Source organism: Thalassophryne amazonica, chromosome 12 (assembly GCF_902500255.1).
Source record: "Thalassophryne amazonica chromosome 12, fThaAma1.1, whole genome shotgun sequence".
NCBI classification, from domain to species: Eukaryota; Metazoa; Chordata; class Actinopteri; order Batrachoidiformes; family Batrachoididae; genus Thalassophryne; species Thalassophryne amazonica.
The window spans coordinates 72718409-72745473 of NC_047114.1; the positions used below are offsets into that span (position 1 = coordinate 72718409).

Below are 27065 nucleotides of genomic sequence, written 5' to 3' on the forward strand. Positions count from 1 at the left end.
ACAGTGGGAAGGAAAAACTCCCTTTTAACAGGAAGAAACCTCCAGCAGAACCAGGCTCAGGGAGGGGCAGTCTTCTGCTGGGACTGGTTGGGGCATTTGCGTTCAGACGTTGATGAGTCCCGCTTAGATCCAAATAGCGCCCTTCATATTAAAAAAAAAAACCTGTTCCCAACCTCAGTCTGATCAGGGTTGATGTCTTTGGTACTAGTTCTCTTTGGGGGATCCGTGGGTATCACTGGAATGACTTTGTATCAAATGAGTGGTTACTAAGAGACACTAAGATGAGTCATTTGCATTGTGAGGGAGTGTCAGCTTGGACCTTTTCGCTGTGTGGTGCGTTTCTTTCTGCATGATCTATCATACAGGTGCCTGAGTGTTGAGGACCCATGTAGCTTGAGAAGGCTGGGGGGACCTTCACCTGGCTGCACCAGATAGATGGTTATTTTAAAGATCTGGGAATGGACCGGTTGTCTGCTTGGGTGGTTACCATCCAGGACCCAAGGTGGTTTTGTGGTGTCGTGAATTCTTTCAAAGCACAACACCAGCGTGTATCCCAGGCTTGACTTGTCAAATTCATCCTTTTCACCAGATTTTAGTAAAAGTACTGTGAGCTGCTTTGCTGATACAGACAGACACAAGTGAATAATATCAGATGAGAACACGCTTGGTAATACGAGGTCTATTAGATAATAAACCGACCCTTTTATATATTTTTTTAACTATATGGATTTGAATGACGTGTGATTACACCAATCATGCTTGAACCCTCGTGCGCATGCGTGAGTTTTTTCACGCGTCGGTGACGTCATTTCCCTGTGGGCAGGCCTTGAGTGAGATGTGGTCCCGCCTTCTCGGCTGAATTCCTTTGTTTCACACGCTGCTCGAGACGGCGCACGTTGCTTTATCAACATTTTTTCTGGACCTGTGAGGAATATCCGAGTGGACACTATTCGAGAAATTAAGCTGCTTTTCGGTAAAAAGTTTAACGGCTGATGAGAGATTATGGGGTGTTTCTGTCGGTGTAAGGACTTCCCACAGAGCAGGACGTCGTGCAGCGCTTCCAGGCACCGTCGTCGGCCTGTTTCGAGCTGAAAACATCCTAATTTAAGGCTTAATTCACCCAGGACATCGTGAGAGAACAGAGAAGATTCAGAAGAGGCTGGCATGAGGACTTTATGCGGACATTCCACTGTTTAAGGACATTTTTTAATGAAAGACGTGCGCGCAAATTCGCAGAGTCGTTTCCGTGACGACTCGGCAAATCTGTGTGCGCCGCGACAGGAAAAACACCTCCGTGTTAAACCATTTGTATAATTCAGGCGGCTTTTGATGGCTTTCAACAAGTGAGTAACTGAGAAATTGTTTAACAGCTTGGGCATGTTCCAACTTGCCCGTTAAGGTTTCCAACGGAGGTGTTTTTCCTGTTGCGACCCCCCGCGGTCGGGTCCGGCCCAACATGCGTCTCTGCCCGCACGTTCTTTCATTACAAAATGTCCGTTAACAATGGAATGTCCGAATAAACTCCTCATGCCGACTTCTTCTGAAAGTTCTCTTTTCTCTGACGACTTCCTGGATCAACAGAGCCTGAAATGTGGAAATTTTGAACTTGAAACGGCGAGACGCTGCCACCTCGAAGCGCAGATCGCCGTCAGGCGTCGTGGGCCGTCCTTACGGCGACACTACCAGACCAAAATCTCTCATCAGCCGTTAAAATTTTTACTGAAAACCAGCTGAATTTATCGAATGGTGTCCACTCAGTTGTGCCTTACAGTTTTGAAAAAATTTTGATCAAACAAAGCAGCAGTCTCTGAGCCATTCCTAAACAATGAAAAAATCGACGAGAGGGTGGGCGACTCCTCACTCAAAGACTGCCCACAGGCGAATGACGTAACCGACAGGCGTGAAAAAACTCTTGCATGCCCACAAGGGTTCAAGCATGTCTGATGTGATCACACGTGATTCAAATCCATATGGTTTTTGAAAAAAATAATAAGGTCGGATACTTTTCTAATAGACCTCGTATATAGAAATAAATTTTAAAAAATTGCTCTGAGGACTACTAGGTCTTGGTATATCTGACAGGTCCCCATCTGCAAAAATCCTGAATGGAACTTGGACAATTGAATATTAGTCAGGTGTCACACACAATACTACAGTTGCAAATCTACCATGTCTCCATACAAAGCTCAGAACTACATTTTGACAGGGTTTTATGATTTAAATATTTAAATGTATTTATTACTCTATTTTTTTGCAAATCCATCTTAAATGCCGGTGGTAACTAGTCCAGATCAAGTCTCCTAACAGGCCATTCATCAATACCAGCCTGTTTTGCTATGTAAAAAAAAAAAGTAAAGTTCCCAGCTCTACATCTTTTTCTAGATCTGCTCCAAAATAGAACAGTTTCTATTCCAGGTCAGACACAACTTTGTCATATTACCCTGCTTTTGCTGGATAGTGTGCACTGAACAAATGCACATTTTTATTTTATTTCATTTCATTTGTGTATTTGGTTAGATTTTGGTCAGTGCATGTGTCTCTGTCCAGATCTGGATGATCTGGGATGCTGATGAAGTCATGGTAATAAGGGCTCGTCAACATGGAGGTTAATTTAGACGTATCCGCAAAAGTGTTGTATCATTATCGGCATTTTATCCACACGGAACTGTTGTTTTCAGAGGCTGAAAACACTCCTTTTTGAAAGTGGCCTCTGAGAGGATAATTCTCAAAACGCCACCTTTGTGTTTTTGTGTGTACAACCAATACGCAACTTGTGTGAAAGCCACACCTCTCTAACTTCAGTCTTATCGCCGGTCACAAGGCGTCACATTTCCTTGTCTGCTTTTGTTGTTTTTTTTTTTTGTTTTTTTTTTTGTGGGAGCTTTACGGCACCCCATAGAGGACTGACATCTATACGACAGTGTTTACAGTCATTTTCAGTGGTTTTGTGTGCATGCAGATATTTCTAGAAATAGCGCTGTGTTTGCGGGACACTTTTTGAAAACGACAAAGGGAAAATTCATATAGGGAAAGTCTTTCTGTGTGGACAAGGCATAAGCTGGAGAAACCACAGACTTCACTGGACTTGCAGTCCACTTTGTGTTTTGAAGCAGTGGAACACAGAAGTTGTCACAAGTGAAACATGCAAACATTTTGATAATTACATGAAAGGCCATGCAGTAATCAGTGCTATCTTTTTCTGTGTTTTTCCTGTTTCCAGCAATCTTGTTCTCCTCTTGCTTGGTATGAGGACTATATTTGGCTCTCCAGTGCTCTACAATAGCATTTTTGTCACATGGCAGTCACAAAGCACTCAGTAATTATAACCCAGCTAGGTCTGTGCAAGAAAGGCAGACTAAAAATACACCCACGTTCTTGCAGCGATGGGCAGAAACTGAAGATGGGTTTTCCTGTTTTTGTGTATCATTGATTTTACAGTTTTGCATTCATGTTGTGTGACTTTGTGTCTTCTGAGGGGCAACATTTGTGTGTGGTGTTTTTTCTTTCTTTTTTTTTCTTTTTCTTTTTAAAGAGACATTTATAACAGTCTCTCTCTTCCAGTTTTGTGGGTTCATAGTTTATTTTTTTTATTTTTAATCTCAGTTTTCAAAGGACAGTGTAATTGATAGATGCTTAAAAGAAGCTCTGCCGTTTATATGCCTGAATACTCTTGTCTGCACGCTGGATCACTTACATGATCAAAGTTTTACATCCAGATCACATTCATGTGACTGGTCATTGCAACACAGATGCCGCATTTGTTTTGGGTGCTAATGGAATGGATTGTGCAGGTTGGTGTAGTGCAAGTGAAATATTTTCTGCTTACTGAGAGGAATTAAACATACTCAGACATTGCTGTGTTCCTGGCTGTTCAGTTGTTGGAAGCCATTGATTGCAATCGAGCTGAATTCTGCAAGGCATCGCTGTGCACGTGCATAAGAATAACAAGACATTTGTTGAGGTGAAGCTTTTTAACTTGCTGTCATTAAAAAAATAAAAAATACTGGATGAAATAACATCTCAAGGTTAAGTTGTCCCATGCCGTTTAAGCCATTGTAATTGTTACCCGAACCATAATCCACCATTCAATCGGGCCTCCCGGCTTGCATGGTGAAGACCTTATACAGATGATCCAGAGCACAGCAGTGTGTTTGGTTTTTGATCAGCCCAAAAGAGCATGTTGCTCCCACTCCTTATCAATCTCCATTGACTACCCATTGCTGCCTGCATCAAATTGTAGTCACTAATGCTTGCCTACAAAGTGATTACTGGGTGCTGCATTCATATACTTAAATGCTGTCATAATGATTTATGCTACCCTGAGACTGCTGTGCTCCTCCAAGGAGCAATGTATGGCACTGCCATCGTGACACACAAGGGAATTCAGACTATTGTCATCTGTGGTCCTTTGATGGAAAGAGCTATTGAATGCTATCGCGGGGGTGGGAGTCCCCATCTGTTCTTTTAAGAAGCTCTTAAAAATACAAGTCTTCCGGAGTACCTCTTGACAATTTAGCCTGCGTATGCCAACCATATTAAAAACACAGGCATCATCATCACTGCCACTCAACATGAGCATCTCGGTCCAGAAGAAATTCATCCAGGCATCTAACTAGGAGGCTGCCACACTTTTTCAGAGCTTCATCAGCTTTCTTTCTTGTGTGTCTTTCCTCTTCAGCTTTCTGTCTATTGGTCTCAAAGGTCTTCATGCCATCACAAACGTTCTCCTCCGAACCAATCTATCTGCTGGGGCTGTAGCCCAGTCAGCAGTCTTGCAGTCTTAAAAACTTATTTTAAGGACGTCCTTGTACCTCTTCTTAGGAGAGCCAACACAATGTGATCCAGTAGAAAGTTGATTGAAGAGAAGTTGTTTTGGAAGATGTTGCGTGTCCATTCTCACCATGTCTGTACCATCTCAGTCTGTTTTGGTGTAACATAGCCTCAATACTTGTCAGGCAAGCTCAGTCAAGAACTACAGCATTGGTGACATGATCATACCATTTCACATTTATGATTGTCTGAAGATACCTTTGGTGGAATTTATCAAGTTATTGATAACGATAGGTAGTCCACGTTTCAGAGCCATACAGAAGTGTTGGTAAAATGATGGCTTGATAGACTCGTATTTTGGCAGCCGATCTGCTCTGTGTCAGCCTGATCCCGTCAGATCTCATAAGCTAGGCAGTGCAAGTCCTGGTTAGTACTTGGATGGGAGACCTCTTTGGAACACTGGCAGCTGTTTGTGTTTCTCCAGGTTACACTGGAGTTGCGTCAGGAAGGGCATCTGGCATAAAACCTGTGCCAAATGCCAATGCAGATCTGGCTCTATCCACTGTTATGACCCCAACCAAAAATGGGAGCAGCTGAATGGACACCAACCATAGACTCGTATTTTGTCTCCAACTCAAGTTCGTGGTTGTCGAAGACACGCTTGCATAGCTTGCCAAAAGCTGCTGCGGCAGAGGTGATCTTGTTGTTTACCTCACAATCAAGGGAAACACCACTTGCCACGTAGCTACCAAGATACTTAAAGTGTGAAACTGCTTTGAAAATGGTTCCGTCAACAGTGTGAAACTACCTTGAGAATGGTTCCATCAACAATTATTTCAGGCTGAGTGACAGGTGGGGAGATGGTATCAGAGGGAGATCGATACAGAACCTCTGTTTTAGTGCAGTTCAGTGATAGACCACGTTGTTTGTAGGCTTTTACAAAGACTTCTGTTATTCTCTGCAGTCATATCATCATGGAGTAGGTGGATCATTGTAATCAATTTGTTGGGACACCCATATTCGCACAGAATATAAAAAAATCAAAAGCGTGGGCATATGTGTAATAAATTAATGTAGCTGTCACATCTTGATGACTTAACCAGCGTATACTGACAGCCCTCTTTCCACTGAGTGGTTCGGGTCAGTGCTTCATGGTATTTTACGCATTGGAATGGTTAAGTCTGACTTGGTTTGCATTTCCACCGCAGGCAGAACCTTTTGTTTGACAGGTGCAACACTTAAATATTGATGAGTATGGCATCGAGCGTGCACATGGCATCGCGCGGCGTCTCTGCTCCACATAGAGTCAAACCTGAGTAATTTTATTATTTTTGTTTTTCTTTGTGGATCACGGGGTAGTTTCATTGCATACAGACAGAATCGACTGATATATATGAGAGAGAGAGAGAGACCCCCCTAGTGGAGGACAGCCGACACTCGAGCCAGCAACTTCACAACCTGATGGATGACCCCCGGCACAGTAACCGTGATCTGACAGAGCAACTGTAGCGCAAAGTGCCGGTATCACAGAGGAACTTATCTTCAGCCACCACAAGGAATTAAAGTATTTTCAGATGTTGTTTTCAAAAATCAGGAGGCTTTATGTGGATACGTTTTTGTCAGACTGTGATGATGAATCCCACTGAAACGAATAGGTGTGACTCTTATATTTACTCCGTGTGTGATGGTTTAATATTTGAAACCGTCTGTTTGCATGAGGACTGCAGCTTTCATCCAGTCAATGGACAGCATTAATGGACATATTCTGACTTATGAGTAAATTACAAGAAATGTCTGTCAACAATTGCATAACTTAGTCGCAACTTATGTCCTGCATGTGTGGGATGTATGAGTCATATGCTGCCATGTGTTTTTCATTTTCAACATGCCCAAAATTTTTCGAGGTGCTCAGCATATTACAATGTATATCAGCGTGCTTCAGTGTGCTCTTAACGTATACAAACGTACCCATAACATATTAGACATACACCAGCATATGCAAGTATTTTTAAATACAGTCGGCATACGCTGGCTAAATCATCGAGGTGCGACGGCCTTAATAACTGTACCATATGTAACTTTTTATTTCTCTACTTTTCAGTACTTTTTCAAATTTCACTCTTTTATCAACTTACTTTTTTCTATCAACACTTGTGGTTTGTATGTGCATATAAAGATGGTTTGGGCAAGACATTGGTTCAGTGGTTAGTGCTTTTGCCTCACAACAAGAATGTCTGGGCTTCAATTCCACCCAGTTCTTTTCTGTGTTGAGTTTGCACGTTCTCTCTGTGTATTGGTGCTTAAGATATAAAGTTTTTTTATGTATTCTCTACCCCATAACACCCCATGAAACTGTTTTTGCATTTAAAAACATTCATTGGCTACATCAGCTTCTATTGTTGGTCTTCAGCCCACTTGGACGATGCTCCTAGGTACTTCTCATAAAAATATTACCCTGGAGTTGTAGTAGTGATCTTCTGCGTGGGATATCAGGTATCCAGTTTCATGGCTGATTTTTTTTTTTTTTTTTTTTTTTTGGGGGGGGGGGGGGGGGGGGGGTAAATTCTCAGCATAAGTTGAAATTCAGGATGACGTTTAACTAGGCAGCTTGGACAAAAAGTAACCGTTTGAAGGTGAGGCTTTAAGTTAAAGGCACGGCCTGGATTTCTGCTCTGCAGCCATAAAAGAATAGTCTTGCATACTGTCATTAACCTGTAAGATAATCTGATTAGCCTTGGGTGTTGACTTGGCAGCATTATCTCATTCAGGTTAATAAGTACATAGTGTAGTGTGTACCGAAGTAATAAGCTATTTTAAAATCTCACTTTGGGCTATGGAAAGATATGGCCATTTTTATATAATTTTAACATTTTCAAAATTTGACTATCTTAAAAACAATTTTTAAAATGAACTTATATATACACACACACACACACACCCTGGTAGCATGGTGACTTAGTGGTTAGCGCTGCTGCCTTGCATCGAGAAGGTCCCAGCTTCATTTCTGACCTGGTCCTTTCTCTGTGGTGTTTGTACAGAAATGACCACTGGAATAAGTGGGTTTAGAAAAATGAATGGATAGCTTAATGAACCCATTCTACTTTGCTTTTTATTTATTTATTTTAGCAAGAGTTACAAAATAAAAATTGTACTAAATTTGAGCAGTCTTTCTATTTACATATTCTGCTAAAATAGTTAAATCTTCTGCAATATAACTAATTTAAAAATGCATAACATTTGGAGCAGATTGTCAATTTTTCAAGCAGCTGGGACTGTGACAATTCTGACTTGTCAAAATTGGGTCATAAGCTGAAAGAGGTTGTGAACCTTTGAAGTAGATGCATCAACAGTATGTTTGCTTTGCAATATGGGGCACTGTTGTGGTCCTGAAATTTCACATCTTCTTTTCAAAATGTTCTTCTCTTCTTACTTTACCACGAAATTGTGTAACTGGTGCACAGTTTCTCCACAGCCACAGAAATCTAAGTCCTTCAGAGTTGTAACGGCTGTCTTGGTGGCTTCCCTCACTAGTCTCCTTCTTGCATGGTCATTCAGATTTTGAGAACTGCTTACTCAGGCAATTTTACCACAGAGTACCATAATATTTATATTTTGAAATAACTGTTGTAAATGAAGTCCACATTTTCAGTGTCTTGGAAGTCTGCTGTTGTTCCTGTGGTCAGTTTCATAACACACACACACACACACACACACCTTGTGCTCAGTCTGTATGGAATCTGGCTCTTGAGCCTGATGAGGCTGAATCTCTTGGTTGTGCGATCCTGATCATCCGTGGGCCCATGTGACCATCTGGAGCCTCAGTGTGCTCAGCCTGCCTCCTGTGCTGCAGAGGCCCAGATGCTGCTGTTCTCAGTAGTGAAGAGATGGCAGCAGCAAGCTGTCTAACCTCCACAATAACCATCTTATGTAATCACTCTGGACCAAAATAACCCAGACTGAACCAGACTGCCCTCTTGTGGCTTCCTGCTACCTTAGCACCAACGTACAAACACCCCGGTCAAGAAATAGACATGGCGGCTTTCTCTAAAGTTGAAATTTAAATCTCATGCAAGAGATGTCTATAACAAATGTCTGAGGCATCATTTGAGATATTGGCAGTTGCATGTGTTTTTTTTTGTGTGTTCTAAGGATCTAAAGAAAAAAAAAACCTTTGTAGTTGTTGGTTTGATGTACTTGAATATTGATAATGTTCTTATTCCCACAGCCTGTGAAAAGCACCTTTCTGCTCACTCTAAACCTGTTGTGTTTTAACTGCAGTTTCTTGGACAGAATTGACTCTGTAAGACAGAATGACTACACACCTACAGACCAGGTCAGTTCTTCTTGTTGTGTTGAAGTTAAGTCTAATGAACCCCTAGCAATAGCTTAATTAAGGCTGTTTTCCCATGTTTTCCAGGACCTTCTACGCTGCCGAGTGCTAACTTCAGGGATTTTTGAGACGAGGTTCCAAGTAGATAAAGTGAACTTTCAGTAAGTTTACACTTTTCTGGCTTGTTCATCGGTTCATAGTGTGTTCTTCATTGTATATAATTTCTTTGTAGCAAAGAGAGTCACCATGCATATAGCTAGCTGTCAGAAAGTGAAGAAAATCATGATTTTTGTTGTTGATACCTTTGGCAAAGACTGACTGCTCACAATTGACAAAAGACCAATTTCTGATTATTTCTTTGACCTGTCTGTTCGTCTTGTAATGGATAATAGTTGACTGTGAACCATACCCCCATCATTTGGCATGAGTATGGAGAAGCATGGATTAATTAACAGTTTGCGTAATAATTTGAAGTACAGATTTACTGTCATGGTAACTTGTTTTTAAAGTAGTAATGTGTTTTGAAAGAAAGCTTTTATGCATTCACATGAATGGAGCATGATAAAAGCAGACCGTGTCTGCCACATTATGTTTTGCTTGAGTAAACAGATGCAGTTGGACTCGGGGCTTGTATAGGACATACTCTGGTCCATTTGTGAGTTTCAAAACATTGGTTGCATTTAAATTGCAATTAAATTCAAATAACATTTTGAGTAAATATTTACTGTTTCAATTATGTCAAATGAAATAAACCATTTTGGCATTTTCACAGTTAAATCTGCAACCACTATTTTACTATCTGGAATGGACCTTTGTATCATGTTATATTGTGTTGTAAGATTGATTACAAAACACTCTGGATGTGACTTTCCTTTGGGTTATCAGCTTTATTACTTCCAGTTAGTTGTGCGTGGTCAGAGAGGTAGTAGGTTTAAATGAACCCAAAAAAATGACAGCAAGTGCTAATCTAAATTATTTTAGAATAAAATTTGGTGTTTTTGATTACGCCAGTTTTAAATCTGTAGCCACACGAGGGCAATAGTGAATATGTTGTAGCCTGTTGGACTGACCCAGTACTTTGTTTCCTCCACAGCATGTTTGATGTTGGTGGCCAGAGAGATGAAAGAAGAAAATGGATCCAGTGCTTTAATGGTGAGACTTTAAGCCTTTGACCCCCCCCCCCCCTTTTTTTTTTTTAAGTTCGGTGTTATGTCCTCAAGTAGTTACACTCTCTTCTCTGAGCACAGCTTACCGGTCAAAAGTATTTTCATCAGTGTCTATTTTTCAATGCATTTGATTTATACAGCTCCATATCATAAGTTACCTTGGAGAGCTATATCTAACACCCCACGAACAAGCAACTCCCTCATTGTTTTTGATTATGTAACAAAACTGAACACTAAACACTGGACATTGTGAACAATGCCAGTCACCCTCTGCACACAGTCATCAGCAACCAGAGGAGCCTCTTCAGCCACAGACTGCTCCTTCCCAAGTGCAGGACCAACAGACTGAAAAAATCCTTTGTCCCTCAAACCATCAGACTGTACAAGTTCTCATTGGGGGAAGGAGTAACAGGAAGACAGGGGATGGGAAGGAGAGCAACATTCATAGCCAGTAAGCCAGTAGCGAGCAGTATTTATATTTGTATTTCCATTTTGCAAATTGTTTTTACTTCTACTTTTGATACTCTGTGTGCTTCTTACCCTGTGTGCTGTTATACAATGCTGCTGGAACCTCGATGTCCCTGAGGGAGTCTTCCCAAGGGATTAATAAACTTCTGTCTAATCTCTAATCAAAACCTCAAGTAGACCAGGCTCAGTGGGGTGACCATGTGCCATGTCCATTCTAACAAGACAAAAGAAAACGCACAAAATGTTACAGCTAAATAAGGGTTCATAATCTTGTTTGCATTTACAGTATAGTTGAATAGAGAGTGAGGTCTAGGTTAGAGTTTTGAAAATGTACACCGCATTATTAAGTCAGACATTATATTGATGCAAATTCAGTGAGATTTCCCCTCCCCAACCCAGATGTATCTTCATCCTCTCCCCATGATGCCCTGTCGTCTAACAAAGCAAGTTAGCCTGCACATATATCCATGCAAGGTCCCATTTGCTCATACATGATTACCGTGAGTTCAATCCGGGCCTATTCAACATCCCACATTGTCCAAGCCATTCCATCATTCATTTCAAGTGTGCACTTAAGCTCCAGAAAATTCTGAAACAGTCACGCCACGCTGATAGAATCTCACATATATCAATAGAGACAACACAAAGTAATCCTTCAGGTTGAGAAACGTACCCAGTGCGTCCAGCCCAATCCAGCTCCAGGATCCAAGCTGTCCATCTTGAGGACATTTCATTTGTGAAGTTGGATAGCTGTCCTGATGTAGTGCATCTCTTCTTCTAGATGTCACTGCTATCATCTTTGTAGTGGCCAGCAGCAGCTATAACATGGTCATAAGGGAAGACAATAACACTAACAGGCTACGGGAAGCCTTGGACCTCTTCCGCAGTATTTGGAACAACAGGTGAGTCTTAGCTGAATTTTGAGCTGAATGGTTAATAGTTTTCATTGGGCACAGAGATGAAAACACCACAAACAACACCCAAAAGAGTCATTGTTTCAAATTCTGGTGCTGTATTTTATCTGTGTCAAATGATCCTTAAGCAAGACACTGAATTTTAAGTTGTTCCCAGTGTGCAGGTCACTTTGTGTGGAAATATCTGGTATTGTTCTGTTTTTGGTACATATGGCTATAAATCATTTTGGATAAATGTCTGTCTGGAACATACAGATGGTAAAATAAGTATTGAACTCGTCACCAGAAAAAATAAGTATTGAACACGTCACCATTTTTCTCCGTAAATATATTTCTAAAGGTCCTATTGATGTGAAATTTTCACCAGATGTTGGTAACAACCCAAGTAATCCATAGATGCAAAGAAGCCAAAACAAATTAGTATAGAAATTAAGTTAAAAAATGGAATGACACAGGGAAAAAATATTGAACACGCTTACTGAAATGTATTTAATACTTCGTACTTTGTTGGTAATGACAGCTTTAAGATGCCTCCTGTATGAAGAAACTAGTCACATGCATTGCTCAGGTGTGTTTCTGGCCCATTCTACCACACAGTCTTCATATCATGAAGGTTCCATGGATCTCTTCTACTTTTATTCATTCATTTTCTATACCTGCTTACTCCTGTCAAGGGTCATGGGGCATGGTGGAGCCTATCCCAACAGTCATAGGGCACGAGGCAGAGTACACCGTAGACAGGACGGCAGTCTGTCACACGGCCGCACATAGACAGACCAAACCTACAAATGAAAGTTCTTATTACTGCTAACTAATGTGTAATTTCCTGTCAGTATATAAGATGCACCAGAGTATAAGTTGCAGGACCTCCCAAACTAGTAAAACAAACAAACCAAAAAAAAAAAAAAAAACCCCTGAAAACAAAAACAGATTTATACTCCAAAAAATCCAGGATGTTTTGCATTCTTTTCATTGGTGTCATGTGTATGTAAATCCTTTGGAATGTACTCCTGGTTTTGCTCATTCAAAGGCTGCGCACACTTAGGGAATAACCCTGTTGTGTCTGATGATTTGCGGACATTAATGCTGGATTTTACAGTCGCAAATTGAGTTTTAAAACGGTATTTGTGACCGTAATCCAGCATTAACATCCGAAATCATCAGACACAAGGGGTTATTCCTATTCTACTCCAATTCCATCATTTGCACAGTTTATTTTTCTGTAAGTAATGCGGTTGGCGATGCTTACTGTAGCAGCAGCATCTTCATACCAAACTGGAAGTTCTGTGAGCACAGATTTCTCCATCTCGTCAACTGCATTGAGTAATTCTGTATCAGAATCCACATTAATACTTTCGTTTGATAGATTAAATTCACTCATTTCGGCATCGTCGTCGCTGCACTCGTTTCTCTTGCTCTCAGCTGACAGCGCCATTATTGACATCTGCATAGCAACGCGGTCAGGGCGTGGAGTATTACATCAGATGTGAAACGATTGAAAATTTTGCCACCGTCAACGTGATATTTTATGATCTGAAATCTCACACGATTAACCAATCAGATTTGCGGCTTTGTGTACCAGTCTTCTCTAATTGTGTCTGCTGTTTGTGCGGATTTGTTTTTCAGATGGTTACGTACTATATCGGTCATATTATTCCTGAATAAGCAGGACATGCTGGCTGAGAAAGTATTAGCTGGAAAATCCAAAATTGAGGACTACTTCCCTGAATATGCTCGCTACACCATACCAAATGAAGGTTTGTGTGCTTTCTGTGTGGAATACAGCTGTGATTGTATTAACATAGTTCAGCTTCACCAAAGCTAACTGAGAATCTGCTGTTCCTTTAGCAACTCCTGAGCCCGGTGAAGACCCAAGAGTGACAAGAGCTAAATTCTTCATCCGAGACGAGTTTCTTGTAAGTATGCCTCATCTCTAGACTGTCTCTGCTGGTAGGTTGTTTGTGTCTAATTGTCAACATTTTGTGTTGTTTCAAAGTTGATGGTGAATTTATTTGTAGCCAACATCCTCATTATAACCCCCACCCCCCCACTCCAAACAAAAATTGTCAGTTTGTGTATGAGCCTTGCATGTGTCTCCTTAATTGGATTGTCGGCTTCAGTGAAACAGTAGGCTACTGTGTGTATTTCTTGGGGGCTGGACTATTTAAGCCAGTGAGGACAAAGACGTGGTTGCTTGAATGTTTTGGTAAGACAGGCCACACTGTGATTTTTAGTCACTTACAGTAAAATCAATTACTGTATTTCTCAGAATTATCTATCAGCTACTGTAGTATCTAGTGGGGACTGCACAAAGATAAACAGTGTGTTGTGTATCCTGTCTGTGTTCCCACAGCGGATCAGCACTGCAAGTGGTGACGGCAGACATTACTGCTACCCGCACTTCACCTGCGCCGTGGACACAGAGAACATCCGACGGGTGTTCAACGACTGCCGGGACATCATCCAGAGAATGCACCTGCGACAGTATGAACTCTTGTGATGGGCCCCAGTTAGCCACTTTTTTTCCCCCCCTTTCTACCATTCTGCATCCGTGACAAACCCCGCCTCTCCCCAACCCTTCCCTCTTGAAGGAAACCTCCATGACTTATGACCACGTCCCCAGTCAAAGACTATGAAGTACTACTGAAGTGTGTCAAGTCCTCTTCTTAACCTAGCTTTTTGTACTCCCCTGTGAGAGCAATTCATCCCCATTTCACTGATTGTAAAAGGGGAACAAAGATGTGTGCATTTTTTCCAATGCCTTGAAATTTGTTTTTGTCATTCCACTAAGCCTTGGGCTACCTCTTTATTATTATTATTTTTTTTTTTTTTACCCTTTTGTGTCTTCTGTTTTCCTCCTCCCCCTGAGTTTGTCATTGGACCTGCACTGGTAGGTGTGGCCACATTAAAACACACCTACAGGACCTCAGAACTGAGGCAGTGATTGTGTGACAGACGAGTGCATTCACGCCAGCCAAAGCCGGCATCACCATCATGACCTTTACCCCACCCCCCCCTCACCATAACAGCTTTTCTACTTCCCCTCTGGTCTCGGGGAGATGATTTAGCAACGAAGGGACGGACAGCAGAGGACGACAAGAAAACAAAACAGTGGATGAAGTGATAACGCACTTTGCATCAGGTTCCTTAACAATTTTATTTAGTGTTTTGTTTTGTTTTTTTCCCCCACCAGAGGAAGTGTACACACAATGTAGCATCACAATATTTATTACCCTGTCATAATGTTAGCTTGCTGAGCTGCAGGGGACGACCAAGCAGCTGACAGACGTGAGCGGGGGGTAGGAAAGAAATGGGTCAGCGAGAAGAATACGAATGAAGTAAAAGGACTGAGCACCTTGGCTCGCTGCAGCTTTCAGCCCGCTGGAGAGCCGCTTCCTTTTCCATACGACCATCCTTTTAACGCAGAGATTCTGGTGGGCAGGCGGGAGAGAAAAATGTATTCTTTTTTGCGCGGCGTGCGCGTGTTAACTTGTACACTGTGCAAGGTTGAATTATCCTGTACAGACTGTAAAATGTAATATTATTTTGTACAACGTAATTGAAAGAAAATCTACTTGTAGATCTTTGTGCCTTGATTATGGCTGTACCTGTAAATGAGCTCAGATGTAAGTATGTTTTTGACTGCGCTGTACAGCTTGATGTCAAACTCTTATCGGCAGCAGAAGACTGCAGGTAGGGGACTTTCTCTGTAGAGTTTAGTTTTTCTGGTTTATAAAAAAAAGAGGAAATGCTGTTTAGTAAAAAATATAAAAACAAAATAGGGGAAAAAAAATTCTAAAAACCTGTATACATTATGCAAATTAACCACTTACCTGCAGTGAAGACCAGATGTTGCAGCGCCATGCCTTTAAAAACAAAACAAAAAACACAAAAACACACACATAAAAAAAAAAATTTTTTTGGTTCTTGCTTCTTGTTTATTTTTATTTCTTTTCATTATGTTTTAAATTTCACAGCTTTAAACAAACATCAAAAACCAGTTGAAAGTGTCCAAATTGCAACCTGGTGTTGTTTTAATAGGAACTGGGGTATTTTGTTTTTCTTTTTGTTTGTTCTTTTTTTTTTTTTTTTTTTTTAATATGTGAAGTGCGTCAGAGCTGTACTAATGTGTGTGCCTGTGCGCATGTGTACATAAAACAGACTCACAGACGCATTATGTGTGCGCGCGTGTGTGTATGCGTGCGAGAGTGAGGTTTGCGCGTCGTGTGTAAAATTTTATAAATGTATGTACATGTAAATTTATAGGTCTATTATAAATATATATGTACAATTATACATGTTTAATTATGTGTGTGCCTAGGTGTACATACCTCTGTATGTATACGGTAAATATGTAGACATACACACATAGGAAAGCATGTTTAGAGTGGAGATGAATAAATGAGAGCGTGCAATATTAGTAATTCTTTGGTCCTTTGGAGCCATATTCTCGATGATGGCACAGGCACTATGAATGTGTGAGCAGCACCCAACAAAACGAGCTCTTCTCCTTGTACAAACAGCATCAGCCTTTTCGTCTGCTACAGTACACGTCTTACCCCCCGCCCCGCCCAAAATTAAAAAAAGAATTGACTGGAGGTGCAAAAACCTTGTTTCGGGTGGGAAGATATTGAGATGACATTTTTATTTTTCTTTAAATAAAGAGGCACATTAGAGGACTCTGCTTTATTTCCATCGTGGTGTCCAGGTTTGTTGCTGTTGAGGTGTTTTGGAGATGTGAAGTTTCCCTCTTGAGCTCAATGCTAATTCAGCTTTAGGAGGACAGCAATTCAGTGTTTATAACACTGCTCAGAAAAATATTAGGTGCCCTAGAATTTTGATGAAGATGGTTTAAGAGTTGATTACTTCATGACCAGCTGCTGGGTGGCTTTTTTTTTTTTTCCTTTTTTTTTTTTTGCAAGGCTAATTAATTGTCAACATATAAACCTCTATTTCAAATTTAAAATTAGAGAGGGCTCAGAGTGCATACCACCACCAACACTTCACACATAGTAGTTGAGATAAATGTTAGCAGGATTATACAAAAACTACTACCTCCCACCCCCATTTTCTTTGCGTTATTTTTCTCAATATTTTTAAGAATTTCTCAAAAACACATAGATCTTAATGGGGGGAACAGGCATATGTAGCACACCAGTATCTACATGATCTCTTGGTTGGTCAATTTCAAATTTAGAGTGGCCTAAGATCACATGTACTTCTCTTTGCCAAATACCTGTCTAGTTGCCATTTTTCAATTATGTGAGTTTCTTAAGATATAGTGTAGATATTACCACTCTATATATGCCTGATTCTCACCCCCCACGTAAAGACTGTGCTTTAGCTTCTGAGAAATTCATGGTGTTGAAAAATGCCCCATCTCACAATGTTAAAGAAAGTAGTGGCAAAAATTCCTGCATCCACTCTAAAAGTTGACCCCTTACAACAAGTTTTAGTAAAATGTTTTGATTTTTTTTTTTTGCATAATTCTATTAACAGGCTGACAAATGCCACTGAAAACATTACCCCTTCAACAGATGTAAAAACAACAAAAAAAAATCCTCTTTCAGTGTACTGCCTGGTATATGACAACACAAAGACAATTGCCAAGGATCAGTTGGTAATAAAATGATACATGGGAGCTTTTCATTAGTTGTATTCATTTATTTAAAGATACAGTGTGCAGGATTCAGGATGTTTTGAGCAGAAGTGGGATGGGGGGGGGGGTGTCCCTTCATGAGCATCGCCATATTGCACCGCCATGTTGATAGTGACCCAAAAGTGATGTACTTACTTCCCCCGTTTGCAGTATGCCTGGAGGACTGACAAAAAAAAGAAGGGGAATTGTTGGCTGCTCTGCTTTACAGTGTGTTCTGGTTGCTAGTGCAGGCTAACGAGTTTAGCAACACTCATTTTGGTGAAATGGAACAGAAAAGTAAGGGAGTGCGAATTCCCATCACCAAAGAAGCAAAAACAAACCCGTAATCGGTGCTGGCGTAATGCATTATGCAATCTCATCACTAGTTGATGCTTAATCCTACATACTGTAGCTTTAAACTGTTGTACAGGATTGTTATTTAAATAATCCACTTGACCGTAAAAGTGCATATTTTGCTCCATAAATTTGAAATCGTGACATAGCTGCTGTGACACAACTGAAGCTGAGTGGTGACATGAATGTTAAAGCCGGGGTGGACTTTAAAGAACAAGCAGCTTATCACACTCTTCCTTGTCCTCAGCCAAGTCCTCTAACGCTTCCTGGCAGATCATGAGGCGCTTCCAAGCCAGCTGAGATGTATAGTCCCTCCAGCATGTCCTGTGTCTTGCCTGGGGTCTTCTCCCACCCACTTGGATGTGCCTGGAAGACTTCCCAAGGGAGACAACCAGGGGGGTATCTTCACCAGATGCCCAGCTGGTTCCTTTCTATGCGAAGAAACAGCAGCTCTACTCAGAGTTCCTCCCTGGATAGTTGAGCTTCTCCACTTGTCCCAGAGTGTAAGCTCACATACGCGGCAGAGGAATCTCATTTTGATCACTTGTACCCACTTTGTCTTGCTGCAAAAGCTGATGTTTTTTGTTGTTGTTTTTTTAAGACCACAAATCAACACATTTTCAGTGAGTTATATTTTAAAAATATAGTTTTTAGCTTGTTACAAAATAAATATTACCCAATTTATCCATGTTGTAACTTTTTTTTTTTTTTTTTTGCCATAACTGAGATCTAAGCAGTTGGAGACCTAAACTCTCGATGCAATTTGCAGATATTTACACAGAATGTAGAGATTCACACTATTAGTGAAACGTGTTAGTGTGGTTTATTAATGTGTACAGTTCATGAGAAATGCTGGACATTTTGGCAAAAACCCTCACAAACATTTGTCACATAAAGTTGGCAGTAAATTACATTCAGATATAAAGCCTCATAAAAACGATGAGAACCCTGGCTGTACGATCAGACTTCAACAACAGAAACAGCTGATCAGAATGACAGAATTGTTAATATCAGAACGATGGTAACAAAACTCACAAATGGATATTTGATTTTACAACCCTATATCAAAGCTGGGACAAACAGTATTTACTTTAAAATCTTTTTTTTTTTTTTTAAATTACTGCTAATAATTTGTGCCATTTGCTGTACAAATAATTCAGTCGCAGGAAAAATATTTTAAAATCTGTGCAAATTACATTTGTGTCATCAAGAACCTCACAATTCAATAACTTCCTTCTGTCTGATTTAAAACACGCTGGTGATGATTTACAACATTTTGGCCCATACCGCAGGCTGTAGACAGACACAGACAAACTTTAAATTCTTCAAAGACGATTAAAATATAGATTCATCTGATGGATATTCTTCACAGTACCTCAAAACATTTGGCAATCAGATCAAACTACAGTTTGTTTTGTTTTTGTTTTTTTTACTTTTTGGGCCCTTTATAAGAGGAATGACATAACAAATCCTCAGATCAAGTATTTACCAACTGCAGTTGATGGCTTGGCTCCAGGCTGCAGTGCATGCTGGGTGGTGTAGTTCACAGAGACTTGTGCTTTCCAAGCAGGCAGAGGCTGAGGCACTGCAGCAGACCTTTCATCCACAGACAGTGAGCCAGGAAGAGGAAGAGCAGACAGGCACCGGCAGAACAGTAAATGCTGATGACTGTGCTTTCCTCAGGCAGGAAACATTTAGAGAGAGCGTAGCTGCTAGTCGAGAACGACGCCTTGGTAGCAGAGAGAGGGGATAGAAATGGCTTAAAATGAAGGTTTAGAGGTGATAACCAAAGGTAAGAGTCACTCATTGCAAAAAAATGCAAAATCTTACCAAGTACTATATTTTTGTGCTACAATTCGCATGCATTTTTTTAACATGTTGGGCTGGTTCTGTGACTATTTTGGCATTTGTATGCCAAAAATGTACCGTATTATCATATAGGGCCACTAGATAGTACCGTCTCCACACATGACAACTGAACGTAGACCTTGTACATAGATCTGAATGAGGACGAGGAGCTGGGACTTGGAGAAGAAGCCCCTACACTGCAATTGTTTACAGTTTGTGGGACAGCACAACACAGGAGGACAGCAAGGCTAAGGTAAAGCTAACTATATAATTGGTTATTTTAAAACGTTTCCTTACATGTAGTAAGATAAATGAGTTTAGCTCTGCATTGAAGCAGTTCATGCATTCAGGCACCTCTAACACCATTTTAATCTGATGAGTGGCAAGAAGTTCTGGCCTAACACACTAACATTAATTAGCCCGTCAGCTTCTGCTTGCTAACATGGTGTTAGCATCATAAATAAATAATGCAAGTGAAAAGATAACACCCAAAACAATTAAAAATAGAGCCTAAATTGTAAGTAAGTGGAATTCTCCTATATTAGTGATAAAAGTTAGTCTCCATAGCCAGGTAATTGTCAAGGAGATAATATCAATGATTTTCCATTTGTGTTTTTCTTGTTGTGTGGTGCAGTGGCACCATGTTTCAAAAAAATAAATGTGACTTACAGACTAATGCAACATATTTTATATTTAGTTTATATTTATTTTTTTGTCTTGACACAACTAACACTGGTGTGACAGAATATGTAATTTTAACTCAAAATATCGAGTGACACTTAACATAAAACAAAATCCTTTAACAAGTAAAATTTTGTAATATATAGTTACTTGGTTTTAGATAACACAAATTAAGTCTTTAAGTGAACAAGCCTTTTGTGTCATATCTTAGGCCAAACACACTTTCTTGATTCTGTGTAAAATTTTTAAGTTTCTCTACTGTTTGTAAAGGTCATAAGACTTCCTAATACTATTGATTGATTTAATTTATTTACTAAAATAATGCACAAAATACATATGTATTTGCCCATTTAAATACATGGGTAGCACAAAAAAAATGAGAAACGTTTGTTTCCATTGTGGTCCAGAGTCAACTAGTCAAAATTCAAATTTTCTCAACTAATGAGGTCTTAAGAAATCTTAGTTGCACTTGTTCCATTAGTAGCTTTTTGTTTTACTTGTTTCAATTTAAAATACCATGTTAAGTTAAAATCTGCCAGAGGAAAAAGAGAAACTTCATTTGTTATGGTTTCTTAAAATAAGGCCTTGAAATTGATTTGGAAATAAAATGAAACACGCAGTGTGTTTTTAGCCTTGGTGTGTTTAAACGTCTGGGATGGCACATGGATCATTTCTCATTTTAAAAATGTAGCATGAAAAAGGGCCATTTCTCTCGTTAAGTACAATTATCCATTAATACTGCCTACTAATAGTCCACTCTGGGACAGGACAGGATATTGACTGTATACAGTACACACCAGGATGAAGCTGGGGTTGTTGCGATTTCTCCAGCTAAAGGATGGCACGCTGATTTCTGGGTACTTGTTGTCATGGAGAACCTCGCATCCGCTGTGGGTGTGTCCACTCAGAATGAGGCGGGGCATAAATAGCTGCAGCAGCTGAGGGGACACAAGCATTCAAATGTGAAACAGCAGCCAGTTGCTGCTTGCGTACATCAACGTGGCTACGTCCAGCTGCTATTTCTGCGTGACGCTCTTCTGACAGCAGCCGGGGGTTAATGAAGAGATATGTGCTTTGAGGAAAAACACAAAAAGATGCACACGCACACTGAAGACTGTGATTAAACTACAGAGTGCTCACCCGCTGAGAGGCCTCCTTGGACAGCACGTCATATTTCTCTCTGAACAGCAGGTGTCGCTCTTCAGGCGGTACAGCATCCTGTCCTGTGCAGATGGCGTCACTCACTCTGTACAGAGGGTAGTGCTGCAGAGCAACACAGGCAGTCAGTGGAACGTGCTTTATGTGGCTACAATTTAAAAATAAAAAGAATATTTTAAAATTTGATTTATGATTTTTTTTTTTTTTATCAAAAGCATACAACATAAAGGAGTCACCAACCCTGCTACCTGGAGATCACCTGCCCTGCATCTTTTACACCTATAGATCCTTTTAGATCTTACAGACAAACGCTTCAGCTCAGGTTTAAACCCACAGCCTTCTGGTCATAAGTCAGTAATGCTGTCATACCATTTCACTGCATCTGTCACAATGTCTCCTTTTTCCTCATTTTTCACTTAACTCTTAGACAAAGTTTAAATGAGACTTTCTCACACCTGCAGAGAGTTGAATCAACAGTATAATCAACTCTGACAAAACAACTCCAACACTGTGCCAAGGTTTAACATATAGACTTGTTTTTGATTCTACTCCAAAAAAGCAACAAGTTAGTCATTGTGTCCCACAGCAGGCTGTACTCAAGGTTCTTGAAATGGAGCAATAACTCCACCTGGTGGACACTTACTATTAATTCAAGTACAGCAGAATTTCATCAAGAGCTGGAATACTCTGTCTTACACACACACAAAAAAAGAACAAACTAGCTTAAATGCACTGATAAAGTCCACTCACATTCATAGGCTGGGACAACATGACAATGAACTTTATTTGATTTAGATGTCCTGCTATTGTGCACAACACTGTTATGGTTTATTGCATAGCCTGTGAACTAACTTGACCAAGTCACCAACCCTAATACATCAACCTCACAGATAAATTGATTAATTAGTGACATGCAGTGCACGTTCAGTCTGGCCCTCCATTAATGCATGTTGCTGTTGATGTTCAGCCACATTGCAGGAACGACTAATTGGACAGCCTTATTTTAAAATATTTGCAAGAAACAAGAAGATTCTAAGATTCCATTGGCTCTAGTGGAACACTTACCAAATGACACATTTCCATAGTAACAGCCTAAACCAAAAAAAAAAAATCACCCACTAATCAAATCTCAGTAACCACTGAGGTTAGAGAGCAAACTTTGGGTTTAAACATTTTCTAAACATTTTCCTGAAAATATGTCGTGGTGGTCTTAGACTTTAGTAACAAAAGAAAATTGAAAGACAAGCTCATATCAAGCTACAGGTAACTTCAACCACATCTGCTCCTGCATGTGAGAAGACTATTCCTTCAACAATTCTAGACATGTCCAGCAGATGGCAGACAGGTACTGTACCTACCTACTTATTTATCTGGACCATAGTTGTCCTATAATAATAATTCATATGTACCACCCCTCACAGCTTGGCACACATATGAACAGCAGATTAATTGTTAAGTTTACATAATAGTGAGGAATACAGATTTATGGTCAGGTTGAATTTATTTTATTTTTTTAAATAATACCTACATAACTCTGAGTTGCAGTGAAATCAAACTGTGAGCGGGGAAAAGCTGCTGTTTCTTCATGTGAATGGCAAACAGCCTCTGCTGTTCTCCGAGTGCATATATACGCTGCTGGCTTGTGCTCAGCTCCAGGCAGTGTGTGGTATGCGCAATGTACTTAAGACTCCAAGCATGAAAAGAATCCCTTCGAAATATCAGGAACTGAGGTGGGAGTGTGCATGCTGCATTTACTCATTTTCTCCACTGATCTTTCAGATCTGTGGTTTTCTCCATGCCACCCTGAGGTCACTGAGCTGAGCGTGGGTGGAGGTAAATAAAAAATTTCTTTCACTGATAGTGTCCCAGCTCCGGTTGTATTTTTCCTGAAGTGCTATATAAATAAAGTTATCTTCTCACAATGTACACATCCTTGTCTTTTTGAAAAAGTTTTTTTTAGTTTAAAAACTCAGATGTGCTTTGTTTTATTTCTTTATTTTTCATTACATTTTTATGATGTTGATAAAGATAATTCTGCTTTGTTGTTCTGTTGCATTTTTTGTATTTAATATATGTCAGTATTTGTTGTGGTACTGCTGCCTGATTGCCTCATTAATGTTGTGCACCTGTTTTCCTGCCCTGCTGACAACACTTGGACAGTTACGGCTCAGCCTTTTTCAGAATTTGCAGTGGTGCTGGATTATATTCATTCCTTTCAGGTGATTTCTCTGGCCTTTATTGATCCTGTCTGTTTTTATTTTTTAATTGGTCTGTACTCTTGATTCTGCTGCCCTCTGACATGTGATCCTGTTCTTTGACTGTGAGATCTGCCTGGTGTTACCTGACCTTTTGGATGTTATGACCTCTGGCCTGGCAATGGACTGCTGCACCCTGCCTGCTGAATGATGTGAGTATCTGTCTCTCTTTTTTAATCATTAAATCCAATTGCAGTAAAGATAATCATTGTTGTGGAAATATTGACTTGCCTGCACAGTGGTGAAGAGGAGCTTTTATTATTAAGATTTTTCTGGACGCATGATTCAGACTTCAGTCCTCGACTGCTGTTGTCCATCTCCATCAACCCCCCCCCCCCCCCCCCCACCCCGTGTGGGGGTGTGTGTGTGTGCGTGTGCCACACTAAGGTTCTCCAGTACCTTGTTTTCATTGTTCATGAAGTTCTTTTTAAAAATTGAAAGCAAAGTGACATTTCTCTCTCTTCTCTGATATGAAAAAAAATGATGCAAACCATGACTAAAAACTGTGATTTGATTCAAAGTTAATTTTGGAATCCATTTACACCCATCTATCTCTGACTGTCTATAAATCTATGCATACCTCAAGCTCTAGCTATCACTATAAATGCATGTCTGTCCATCTCGAGATATAGCTACGTATCTCTCTAGCTTGATCGCTGTATTAATTGTTACCTCTGTCAACAAAGTTGGAGGTTGTGTTTTCACCCCTGTTTGTTTGTGAACAGCCTGGAGCCCACATTTTTTTCATATATAGTTAGGAAATTTTTACTGAATTTTTAATTTTCAAGGTCAAAGGGAAAAGTCAGGAAAAATCCCTATCATTAACATTTAACAAATTTTCAGACATTCATAACTTATAAGTTATACGTTATGTAGGATGGTATCTTTTATTGACTGACAAAGTTTGATCCAGATTACAGATTTTGCGGCCATTTAAATTTAACATTGAAACCCCCATTTAATGTAAATTTTACATTATATCTTAATCAAACATGCCCCACTCACTCTCATATTTGAAAATGAGGTGCAGACTGGCACTCACTATCGCCTGACAAAGTTTGATGTGGATTATGTGGACATTTGAATTTAATATTCAAAAGCCCAAATGGTGTACATTTTGCATTATATCTCAACCAAAAGTGCTTCAATCACTATCATTTGTGACAATGAGATGCAAACTGGCACTCTCAATGGACTGGCTAAGTTTGATCCACATCTTATCCATATTCGAATCAGCGGATATTTGATTGAAACATTGAAAAGCCCTTTTGATCTATATTTTGTATTATATTTTAGTATATGAAAAGCCACTTCTAACAGGACTTTGACCTTGAAAGTTTTTTCAAAAGTAAAAATTTGTGTAATTGGAAACTAGTGTTGGTGGAGGTTTGCGCTCTATGAGCGTGGTGCTCTAGTTTATTTTTATAGTGCCAAATCACAACAAATTTGTCCCAAGGTGCTTCACATGGGTAAGGTCTAACCTTACCTTACCCTTGAGCAAGCACATAGGTGACAGTGATCAGGAAAAACTCCCTCTGACATTTCTTTTATTTATTTATTTATTTGTTTATTTATTTGTGGAAGAAACCTCAGGCAGACCAGATAAGAGGGGTGATCCACAAGGCTTAGGCCATTCCACCAGTAACAGAAAGGATAAAACAAAATAGAGTGCAGAAAAAAACAGAGTCCAGAACAGGTCTGATTCCAAAAAAGTCCCAAATTTTGAAGTCAATTTGTATGTCTATAAATCTCTATCTATGCATTTTACCTTGGTGATGATAAATGCCTGTTATACTAATAATACTAACTACTACTGAACAGATAAACTTAAATATAAACTGAATGTAAACACTTGACTGTTTTTCAAAACAAGAACAACAAAGTAACACAGAAAGAGACTGGGTTTTGAATGTTGGAAATAAACTGAACTGAAAATCAAAATGATACAATCATTCTAAAAGTCTGCTTGGGGCAGCATGCGACGTAGCACACTGAAAATCGCAAGAAAATTTACCCGGTTGTTAAAACTAAGCAGAAACAAACCATCGGTAATGCTTTGGTTACACCTCTGATGAAGTACAACAAATTTGTATATGAGATGAATGACTGCAAGAATGCAACAAGTCTGCGCAACTCAGCTGGTGCATGCAACGTTTGCATCATGGCATTTACCTGCAACATGACGGGAGGTGTGGGTGGATAAATGTGTGCACCCTCACAGCCGTCCGTCACACCGCTGCCAGACTGTAACGTCTGCACAAAAGACAACATGAAGAATTGCTCGGATGTCGTCCGGCTCGCGATGCTTCCTCAAACACCAGCCATCCTTATTTTATGTCCCTTCTGTTTCAAGATGATGGTAGCCAGATTTAACACACTTTTTTTTTAATTCTTTTACACTTTGCATGTGTAAGAAGACCAAGCTCCAGCTGTGATGAAGTTTTCACTATAATTCCAGCAGATGTCTTTCATTGCTTCTTCCTCACTTTCTTCTTTCATGCTGGAGGTGCTGACAGTGTAAGAAAGTTTGTCTCACCTGAAGAGAACAGTTAAGGTCTCTGGAGAGTTTGATCAGCTCCTTCTCCACCGACTGGCATATGGGACATCCGTCACCGTGAAGGGCCACGCTGTTCACCAGCAAAAAGCTGACAAGACAAATCACTAATGAGCTTCAGGCAGGTGGAAATAAAACCCAAAGTCACACTTGATGTTTTTTATCAAATAATATTAAAAGCGGGAATTGTCAACTCAGCCACATGGGGGATGCAGCCAGTACATTCTGAGTGCCGGTCCCAAGGCCGGGTAAATGAGTAGGGTTGAGTCCGGAAGGGGATCAGGCATAAAAATATGCAAGTCAGAAATCTAAATTCATTCCACACTGGATCGGTCGAGGCTCGGGTTAACAACGACCACCACCCATGCGCTTGCCCAACAGGGTGCTGGCGTAAATTGGGCTATTGCTGGGTGAAGAAGAGGAGGAAAATGTGTTCAGAGACAGCAGGACAGGGGAAAAACTAAAAGGGTGGAAGTGAGAGTCAGGACTTTGAATGTTGGCAGTATGACTGGTATTGGGGATACAGTTTGGCTGATATGATGGTGAGGAGAAAGGTAGACATACTGTGTGTGGAAGAGACCAAGTGGGAGGGACGTAAGGCCAGCATCATAGGAGGTGGGTTCAAGTTGTTGTATCATGATGTGGATAGGAGGTGAAATGGTGTCGGAGTCATTTTAAAGGATGAGTATGTTAGGAGTGTATTGGAGGTTAAGGGAGTGTCCGACAGGGTGATTAGTGTAAAGTTGCAAATTAAAGAGGTGATGATGAATATCAGCAGTGCATATGCCCCACAGGTAAGGAGAAAGACAATTTCTGGAGGGAGTTAAATGAGGTGGTGGAGAGTGTACTTAAGCAAAAGAAGAACTGGTAGATATATCAAGGAGAGGAATGTGGAAGGGTAGATGGTAGTAATTTTGCAATAAGGATGG

The 27065-nt window shown here is 40.2% G+C and overlaps 2 protein-coding genes across 3 annotated transcripts in view; one reads left to right on the forward strand and one right to left on the reverse strand.

Moving 5' to 3' along the window:
• gnal2 (guanine nucleotide binding protein (G protein), alpha activating activity polypeptide, olfactory type 2) overlaps nucleotides 1–16327 on the forward strand; it is a 146387-nt gene extending 130060 nt beyond the window's left edge. For both annotated transcript variants that reach the window (XM_034183445.1, XM_034183446.1), the window contains exons 6-12: nucleotides 9049–9103; nucleotides 9188–9261; nucleotides 10194–10252; nucleotides 11516–11636; nucleotides 13275–13405; nucleotides 13497–13564; nucleotides 14002–16327. In XM_034183445.1, the coding sequence (XP_034039336.1) occupies nucleotides 9049–9103; nucleotides 9188–9261; nucleotides 10194–10252; nucleotides 11516–11636; nucleotides 13275–13405; nucleotides 13497–13564; nucleotides 14002–14148 (655 nt within the window). In that variant the 3' untranslated portion in view covers nucleotides 14149–16327. The remainder of the gene's footprint in view (nucleotides 1–9048; nucleotides 9104–9187; nucleotides 9262–10193; nucleotides 10253–11515; nucleotides 11637–13274; nucleotides 13406–13496; nucleotides 13565–14001) is intronic.
• Nucleotides 16328–18466: 2139 nt separating this feature from the next.
• Nucleotides 18467–27065, reverse strand: part of mppe1 (metallophosphoesterase 1) — a 60114-nt gene continuing 51515 nt past the window's right edge. The window contains exons 5-9 of the mRNA XM_034183448.1: nucleotides 26119–26227; nucleotides 25755–25835; nucleotides 21310–21432; nucleotides 20967–21107; nucleotides 18467–19369 (exon numbers count right to left, since the gene is read on the reverse strand). Coding sequence (XP_034039339.1) covers nucleotides 19184–19369; nucleotides 20967–21107; nucleotides 21310–21432; nucleotides 25755–25835; nucleotides 26119–26227 — 640 coding nt within the window. The 3' untranslated portion in view covers nucleotides 18467–19183. The remainder of the gene's footprint in view (nucleotides 19370–20966; nucleotides 21108–21309; nucleotides 21433–25754; nucleotides 25836–26118; nucleotides 26228–27065) is intronic.